Source organism: Pteropus alecto, unplaced genomic scaffold, assembly GCF_000325575.1.
Source record: "Pteropus alecto unplaced genomic scaffold, ASM32557v1 scaffold111, whole genome shotgun sequence".
Classification (NCBI taxonomy): domain Eukaryota; kingdom Metazoa; phylum Chordata; class Mammalia; order Chiroptera; family Pteropodidae; genus Pteropus; species Pteropus alecto.
Window position 1 is genome coordinate 1697178 of NW_006431915.1, and position 9437 is coordinate 1706614.

At 34.5% G+C, this 9437-nt stretch overlaps 1 protein-coding gene across 17 annotated transcripts in view; it reads left to right on the plus strand.

Moving 5' to 3' along the window:
* Positions 1-9426, plus strand: part of FKTN (fukutin) — a 55107-nt gene extending 45681 nt beyond the window's left edge. For 13 of the 17 annotated variants that reach the window (XM_025041378.1, XM_025041370.1, XM_025041392.1 and 10 more), the window contains one exon: positions 6838-9426. In XM_025041378.1, coding sequence (XP_024897146.1) covers positions 6838-7051 — 214 coding nt within the window. In that variant the 3' untranslated portion in view covers positions 7052-9426. The remainder of the gene's footprint in view (positions 1-6837) is intronic. The other 4 variants (XR_003043829.1, XM_025041364.1, XR_003043828.1 and 1 more) reach the window with 3 other exon arrangements.
* Positions 9427-9437: the final 11 nt, after the last annotated feature.

The window sequence follows — 9437 nt, forward strand, 5'->3', positions numbered from 1 at the left end:
TGAAAACTATCTGTACAAGCTTTAATTTGTCTACTCATTGATGCCTTCATTGTTTCTCCTTGTTTCTCCTGTGGTACAGTAACCACTCATTCTGTCCTGTGGAGATTGCATAGCAGAGTTTAATAATCAGTAGGATAGTTGGAACCACTCATTTTACAGTGGAAGTCAGTGGGAAAGTGAGGTTTACTAAGTAGCATTTTACTTTCTAAAACATGTATATGCCATGTATATTGATTATATGTTAGAAGTTTGGGGTAGAAATGGAGTATGGGATCAATAAAGACCTCAGAGTGACTATATTCTAGCTTAGGTTCTGAAAAGTATGTAAAGTCATTCCTGTATTATTCCCTTAGCTTCTGTATAATCTGTGGTGAGATTGTGAGAGGGTTAATGGAAGAGATAGTTAAAAAAATACTAATTAGCATACTGTAATTTTGGTTTTCAAGATTCAAATCTAAGAAAACTATTTATGGCCATATTGTTGGTGATAACTAATTATTAATATGGCACAATAATTCCTCACTTTACTCCAAACACAAATCACTGATGAATATGTCTAAAGACATAACTTAGCTAAAAGAGAATGGAATAAATGATGAAGAAGCAGTATTTAAAGAGAATTTCCATATTAAGGACAGACAAGCAGGATAAATAATAAATCTACGTCTAGATACTTCTTAAGGAAACTATAATATCAAAAATAAAAAAAGTTTACAGGCTATGAGTGAAAATAAATGGCTCACAAAGGAACAGCAAATATACTTCAGCAACAATAGAGGCTAAAAGATAATGCAGTGATATATTCCAGAAGCTGAGGAGAAATAACTGTCAACTTAGAATTTTATGTACAGTTAGTATTCAAGAGGGAGGTCAAGATGAAGACGTTTACATGTATACAAAGACTAAGAAACTTTATGTCTCACAGACCCACACTTAAAGACCTATTAAAGAACCCAGAAGGAAGAAAAAATAAAAATAAGAAAAAATTAAAAATTAAAAAATAAATAAAGAACCCAGAAGGAAGATGTGATATATATGAAATAATGGTGAACACAGAATTGGATAAACTATGTCAGTAAGTTTGTTAGCCATTGCCTGTTAAAAAAAAAAAAAAAGTGTTAGAAATAACTGGAGGAGAAGGTGATTTCCCAAGGAGTAAAGTATATTAAATTTCACGTTCCAGAAAAGGATAGAAATTTTGCATACATTTAGTCTTTATTAGAAAATGTTATGGTGAAGTATGTATGTTAAAAAAATAAACTATTACAAACAGTAACTACTAGTGGATATAAATATTATTGAAAACTTCCAGATAAACAGAATAAAAGAATATATAAACCTTCATCAATCCAAATTAAAGTTGGGAAGGTAGGTAAAAAGAAAATATGGTAAACTGAAAACATGTAAAAGTAATCATAAAAGCAATAGTCAGCATTGTTATAGCACTTACTAAGTATATGTTATATACTGTTCTGAGCACTTTACACTTATTTATTCATTCTATGCTAACATCTCTCTGAGGTACTGTTAGTGCCCTCATTTTATAAATTAAGCAGTTAGGGCACAAAGATGTTGATCAAGGTTGCACAGCGAAAGCCAGAATTTGAGTCCAGGCAGTCTGGCTCTAGTGTTCAGAATACGTCCAAATATATAATTTATTTAATAAATGTTAATAGATTAAGCTGACCTATAAAACATAGATTATCAAATTAGATAGAAAAACAAAATTTAGCGATATAATGCTTGGCAGGAAGCACTCCTAAAGCAAAATCACAAGAAAGGTTGAAAATTATAGGGATGGAAAAAAAATACCCCAATGTTATTAACCAAAGAAAACTGATACTATAATTAATTTTAGTGTAAGACAACATAGAATTTCAGGGGGCGGGAAATATTAAAGGATTAAAAGCCCATTACATAATCTTACAAAGAAACAGTCCACCAAAGAAGAAATAATGTTCATGAGCTTATATGATTCTTTAACGATATGGCTTTTAAATATATAAAAAACTGATAAAATTCTAGTGAATATTTGACATATCCACAATTATGGTGGGAGATTTTGATTTATTTTTATTTTTAAAACTTCCGATATAAGCATAGAAGAAATTAGTAAAAATGTTTAAGATATGAACAAAATTAACAGGTTTGATCTATTTGACATATATAAAAGTCTTTACTCAACAAATAGTGAATATTTTTTCTTACCTGCTATAAATGGAACATTTACAGAAGTTGATTATGTACTATGTCAGAAAGGCAATCTTCGTACATTTCAAAGATTAATATAAAGAAAGTGTGTGCGTGCGTGCGTGCACGTGTGTGTGTAAATCTCTCCACATTAACAGACTGAAGGGTAAAAACCTGCATGAGTATGTCAATAGATGGCATTGTATGACCACAATGGAAATTAAATTAGACATCTTTAAAATGTGTGGAAACTTTAAATGCCTTCCCTAATAACTAAATGAATTAAAAAGGAAATCACAGTAGGAATTATAAAATTTTTAGAACTCAAAGATAATCAACACTTATAGAATGCAGTTAAAAGATAAAGTGAAGAAGGAAGCCAAGAGAAGAAATTAATAAAATAAAAAACAGTACCAAAGATCAACAAATCCAAATGCTAGTTCTTTAAAAACTAAATTAAAAACTATTTAAGACATTTAGCAAGATTGATCAAAAAAAAGCAAAATTAAAGGTAATATTCAATACTCACACCAGGATGTTTGGTTTTAGAGTTTATGCTCCTAACCGTGTCACACTGTTTCTCTCAAAAGAAAATGCTACAGACAACTTGAAGTCAGTAAATGTGACAATTAGATAAAATGTGAACATGATAAAATTTTCTGTTTAAATATAAATGTAAAAATCAACTCAAGAAGATATAGATAACCTATATTCATTAAAGAAATTTAATTAGTACCAAAAAAGCTCCTTTCCCCCTTTTCTCTACCAAAAACTCTAGAAAGTTTTACCGTGCCTTCACAGAATAGATTATTCCCTATAGTATATAACCTATGTCATAAAATAGAAAAAGCAAAAATGTAACTAATTTTATGAGACTGATAGCAATATAGGATTTCGACAGTATCCAAAAAAATTTTAAGAGAAATTACGGTCTCAGTGAACATAGAAATATCCTAAGTGAAACACATGAATAGAATTTTGTAGTGTGTGTGTATTAGTATAATTCTCAACATTAAAGGATTAAAAGATTAAAGGGAGAAAAAAACTACGTGATTGTTTCAGTATATGACATTAAAAATTTCAGTAAATTTCCTAATTAAAAAGAAAAAAAAAGGTTTTTTAGTAAACTTGGAATAAAAGGGATCTGGAATTTCTTTAACCTGATAAAGGGAATATACCAAATCCTAGAGTGAGCAATTGCAATAAATAGTAAAACTTTAGGAACCTTTCTATTAAATTTAGAAAAAAAACCCACAAGAATTTGTGCTGTCTCTGCTTCTATTAAGTAGTATGCTAGAGGGCTTAACACAAGGAAAAGAAATTAAGAGTTAAAAGAAGAGACAAAATTGGTAATGAGAAGAAGCCATTTATGTTGTTTTGTAGGAAATTCTTTTTTTTAAAAAAATGACTCTGCTGTTCCAACTTTAGAGTTTAATGCAAACATATCTAAAAAGGTCAGATTCAGTTGTAATTGAGTGTCTTTATCTCACTTAGTCTAACTAACTAGTAATAATAAAAAATTATTTTCATTTAGCAATTATGTTTATTAGGCTGTATAATTAAACCGATGAAATTACTTTATCCAACCACCGGTAAGTAGTTTTACAGATTTTAAGGATCTCTGTGAGAAAAAAAAATGTTCTATTCCAACTAATTCTTAATTCTAATGCCTGTTTTATGGAAAAATAAAACGAAGTAAAAATGTTATGAGATAGAAAATAAACGGAAGGAGTTTGTGTGTGTGTGTGTGTGTGTGTGTGTGTGTGTGAGTGTGAGATAAGATCCCTTGAATTTATATTCTGATTTAGTGTTCCTTAGTCTGATTGTAAGTCTTCACATTTTGGATCCTTATCAAGCTTTAAAGTACGAACCACTAGCTGAACTTAATCTTAGCTTTAAAGGCTAAGGTAACATTGCACACCCATGGTGTATCATTAGTCATTGTTTATTGGTAACATGGCATGTGCTGTTCTGTGTCACTCACTTCCCCCCACACACACACCTGCTTTTCCTCTCCACAATTCCATTTTATAGTCAGTTTTCACATTTTGCGGTTTGTTTATCTTTCCTCTTCTCCTAGGAAGCTGGAATTTTCTTTTGGCTGAATAGACTGAAAATTATTTGGTAAAAAGAAAACCACAAAGAGTTTAGGGATGTTTCTATTTAGGAACAAAAATTAACATTTGAGTTAAATTGTCTTTGAATTATTTTAACATTGTTTATGTATTTTGGTTTTGTTCATAATCTTTTGTTGTTCAAAACAACGCTTTTGTAAAATTTGTAGTATTCTTATTTACCCTCTGTATCCTGGACCTATGATTTTTCTTTTTTTCCTCTCTGTGATGAGACTGTAGAGGCTAATATTTAAGAGAGAAATTTCCTGGCCTGTGTTACTAGATAGACTGTGATTTTTGCCTCATTTCAACTTCAGTGTGTCGTCTTGATAGGATGGGACAGGTGGACATTCTGCTGACCAGGGTGTGATTGGGGAGGGTGGAGGTTAGTGATGGATGGATATGTCTGATGACAAAATAAGCAATTCCATGAATATGAGTGTGCAGAGTAAAAGTGGGACCAGCAGATGGTAGAGCTATGCTGTATCTTATTTCTTCCTCAGCTTTGAGATTTGCTGTAGCTGGCTTTTCACAGAAGCCAGCTGGGATTGTCTATTAGCTGCCAGCACCCATTGGTTTGGGTAGAAGAGACTTGTTGCTTTCTTTAGAATTTGTTCAGCCTCTCATTTTCATGTATGGCTCTATGTTCATCTGGTGGTAAAACATGATATTCGAAAGCAGAATATATGAAAAGTGACCTTTCTTTGGAGAATATCCCAGTTAGACCTCATTTTCACAGTACGATTGCACTTTGACATCTGGCTTTTTTCCCTTTCTTTTTTTTTCTTTAATCTTCTGATATTTTAAATTTCTCTGATCTCTGCTATTGCCACTTCAAGTCTCATTCTTGAAAGTTCTTCCCATGTTGTGAAGAGAAGAAACATTTTTTTCAGAAAACAACAAAGAATATAGGGTTATAATAAAAACTTAAATCTAACAAAGCTGGTAGTTTTATCTTCCCTTTGTAATATATACAATTTTATTTACTGATCCAGAGTACCTTTAAGAAACATGTTTTCGTTTAATTTCTGAAACTTACCCACTACTAATTAAGATAGCTCTGCTATAGATAGAGTAAAATTCATTATAACTAATATTCCTTGGACTGGTTTAGAAATGTTCTTTAGCATTTGAAATGAAAGGAAGGAAGGCAGAAACTATAAGTACATTCATGTGAGGGACAGAAGCCTGAGAATGCATCTTGGGGTCACGCTTGCTATATAGCCTTGGGAAGTCCAGACTGTGAAAGAAAAGAATATTCACCTTACATGCATGCTGTTTATTTTAGTGTTCTTTCGTTAGGTTCTTTTAGTAGCAGCTAGAATTTAATGGTGATTTAGTGATATGTAAACTATTAAAAAAAAAGTAAGAAAACGGTTTGGGGCTGAGAACAGATTTTAAAATGGCAGGTGGTAAAATAAAAGACAGAGCAGGAAGAAGGTGGTTTGCGTAGCTGTCCTTTAAGAGAAGTATCGAAGTACAGTGCATCCAAGCAATAGATGTGTATTCTTGCATTTGAGGAGGGGGTGGGGTATAAAGCTTTATTCAAAAAGACAAGTTAATGGGTCCTACTTACCATATTCATGTATTGTGGTATGAAATTCTCACTAGAGTACGAGTTAGGAAAGGAGTTTGAGGAACACCCTGGCAGACCCTGGGAATTTCTCCTTCTGCTATCTAAGCTGAGTAGCGTATCAAAAGCCATCTGGGACCACAGTAAAACCCAGGACACAGAGATTAACATGACCCATCATAAAGATACAAGCATTTGTGATGCTCTTGTTGAAGAATGTCAGATATTGCCAGGATTGATTCAGGTTCTCTGACTGACTGGGAGGGTTCCATTTCCTTTATCACTGCTGCACGTGTCTTCCTGCAGGTATTAAGAATTTCAAGTATTAAAAATGTAGTCAAAAAATATATATTTATTGGTTCACCAAAATGCTTAGGGAATGGCCACAGCCAAGTCCAGGCGCTGCCCCAGGACTTTCTGAATCCTGTCATTTTCCTCCATCTTTTGGCAGTTTTTTGCTTTGACTTCATCTCAGACAAACTTTCTCTGCTAAAAGCAAAAAAGTCCACCAGCGTGGCTCAGCCTCTATTCTACCAGCTTAGAAAACTCAGCAAAAACACCACCTCTTCCCCAAAACCAGTCTAACAGAAATTCCAAAGCTGACTTTCATGTGCCTAATTTGTGCCTAATTCCCATCCCTGACCCAATCATTATAGTTTACTGTATAGTCCTGGGTAGTTTTTATCTATCTCTGGATCCTAAGGGTGGGGTCAACCGTCTTGAATCACAGGGACTAGGAATAGGAGAGAGAAATTGAGCTGAGCTGCCGTTAACACTAGAAGAGGAAAGTGATACTGGACAGTCAAAAATAATAAAATGTCCACTCTATCTGTCCCCAAAGCTATTTAGTGGGAGAGGACTGTCTTTCAGCCATGAGTTCACTAACAGCTGAGTTTCCTTAGCCCAAATGTCCAGTGTTAAAGTCTAACCCCTCTCCACATTGCCTCTGTTCTGCCACAGATACCTGTTTCCCAAGTTCACACTGTGCTGGACTGAGTTTGTAGACATGAAGGTTCACGTGCCCTGTGAAACCATCGAATACATTGAAGCCAACTATGGTAAGACCTGGAAGATTCCTGTGAAGACATGGGACTGGAAGCGCTCTCCTCCCAATGTGCAGCCCAATGGAATCTGGCCTATTTCTGAGTGGGATGAGGTTATCCAGTTATACTGAGACAGTAGGTTGAAACAGTAGGATCCCCCTCCCGAAAAACAAGCGATTACTATTTAAAAAGATGTATGTCTGTTTGTCAAACATAAGTAGAAGCCAAAGAAAAATAGCAAGTTAAAAGACACAGAAAGAGTCCTAACTCCTGAGCCGTATCTGATTTAATTCTCTCATTTTACATTTATTAAGGAGTCTCCATGTGCCAGATACATTGCTAGGTTACAGTGGGGAGCAGAGATGAGTGAGACAGAGGCCTGCTTCTTTTTCTCCCTCCCTTTGGTAAGCACCCCAATTTTCTTTTGCAAGAAACACTCTCAGCCTTTGAAGAGCTCATATAGAATATGATGTGTTCTGTGAGCACTTTCAAAATGTTGCTGCATGTTGGACTGGAAGATGGGCTTACGAAGTGAAGTGAAGCAAGGATATACTAGTTAAAAAGAATAACTGTTCCGGTCTCAGCATTTAAGCCTATATGGTAGTGCTACTTTTAAGGTTGTGGAGTTAATAATCAAGTGATCAGACCTTAGGCAGCATCAAGAAACAATGCTAGCAGATTCATTTTATAAGCAATCTGATATGGAATTGATTTAGAGCACAGGGCATCACCCTATAAGAGAATGAGAAGCTTATTTCTGGCCTTGTCAAAGATACCCGAATTTCCATATACTTTTCTATTTTTATATTTGAAGTAAAGAGAAAGCTTATATTTGTGCAATGCTTAAATTTCCAGCCATTGTGAGACTCTTTTCACTGACTTCTGATAGTACTTGTTGACAAATCATTCAAGTGAAACCTCGCTACTAGACATGATTTTGAAAAGGTTGTCATTTCACAAAACTTCTTTATTTCATTCTCAACCATCTGTTAAGTAAAAATGTTAGCTCTTCATGGACATTTAATATTTTTTATTTATAATCCTTTCACTCCTGATTTTAACATTAACGCTAACATATTAATAGAAATACCTCTAATTCTCCTAAATGTACTCTTCAGTGTATTCATTTATTAATTACAGCTCCACAGCTTTCATTTATGGCCTATAAACCACTTTAAATGGTACGTAAACCTGCCTCTTCCCTCTCCTCTTTTCTTATTATGATGGGTGTTCAAACTGAAGATAAATGGCAAACCTGGCAACTGTTCCCCACCCAAGACCATAGTGTTAGTAAAGTTTGTACCCATTCTAGTTGTTTTATCGGTTGAATATCGTTGAGGCAAGAACTCAGACTTGTGTACTATATCAAGTACAACACTCTGAAACCCTTCAATTTCCTTTTTTCCTACAAGATACATCCCTGAGTGGGCTGGGATGGCTCTGTCTCCTTCATCTCTTTGTGGGTCACTTTATATATTCTAAATGAGAAGTAAAGGGATATGTAGGCACAATAAGCACTGCTATCTGTTTTTTTCTTTCTTTTTTCTTTTTTTTCTTTCTTTCTTTTTTTTTTTTTTTTTTGGCTAGGAAAGGAAGCTAAATGTTACATTTTATCTAGGCTGTTTAGGACTACTTTCTGGACCAGATTGGCAAATTTTTCTCTGAAACTAGAGAAAAATAGGGATGTCAGAAACGGATACCAGGCCTGAGGGAATGGACTGACAGAGTTTTCTTAAAAGAAAGTTGGGGTAATACGGTGGTTACCAGAGGGGAAGGTGTGTTGGAGGAGGATGCAGTGGGTAAAGGGGGTCAGATATATGGTGATAGAAGGAGACTAGACTTTGGGTGGTGAGCACACAGTGGAATATACAGATGTATGTTATAAAGTTGTACACCTGAAACTTATGTTGTTAACCAATATTACCCCAATACATTTAATTTTTAAAAAGTTGGTGAAAGTAACCTATAACTACCCCACTCCAAAGTTTAAAAACAATGAACACTTTTTTTGATAAATGATAACCAATGGCCTCTCTCTTAGGGTGAACTTTCCAATGCCATAATCATTGGGTCTTTTCATAAATAACATAATTAGGTTTTGGGGGACCTTTATAAATTACCAGTAAATTGATCTCCAAATGACAGACCATTGTAATCAGCTTTCTCTTTGTTAGAAAATCAGCCCATAGAAATCATACCCAAATTCTAAATAGCCAAATCTAATTTTATTTTTCATGGTTGAAAAAATATAGTAGATAATAACAGTGTTCCTGGGCAAAATCTACCCTGGTTAGTACGACCATTTGCTTGTACTCAGCATATAGACGTGCATACATTCCACGTTTCTCCCCATTTTAAATTGGGACTGCCTCCGTTCTCTAGGGGCTCTCGCCCATTCCTGTTTAGGTTATTTCTCTTTAATTGGTTCCTGGAGTCCAAGGTCTTGAAGTGCTCAAAATCTAAGGTATCTTGGCCCCAGTGGCTAAGGTTCCGTATCCTTCCGTACATAGACCACTG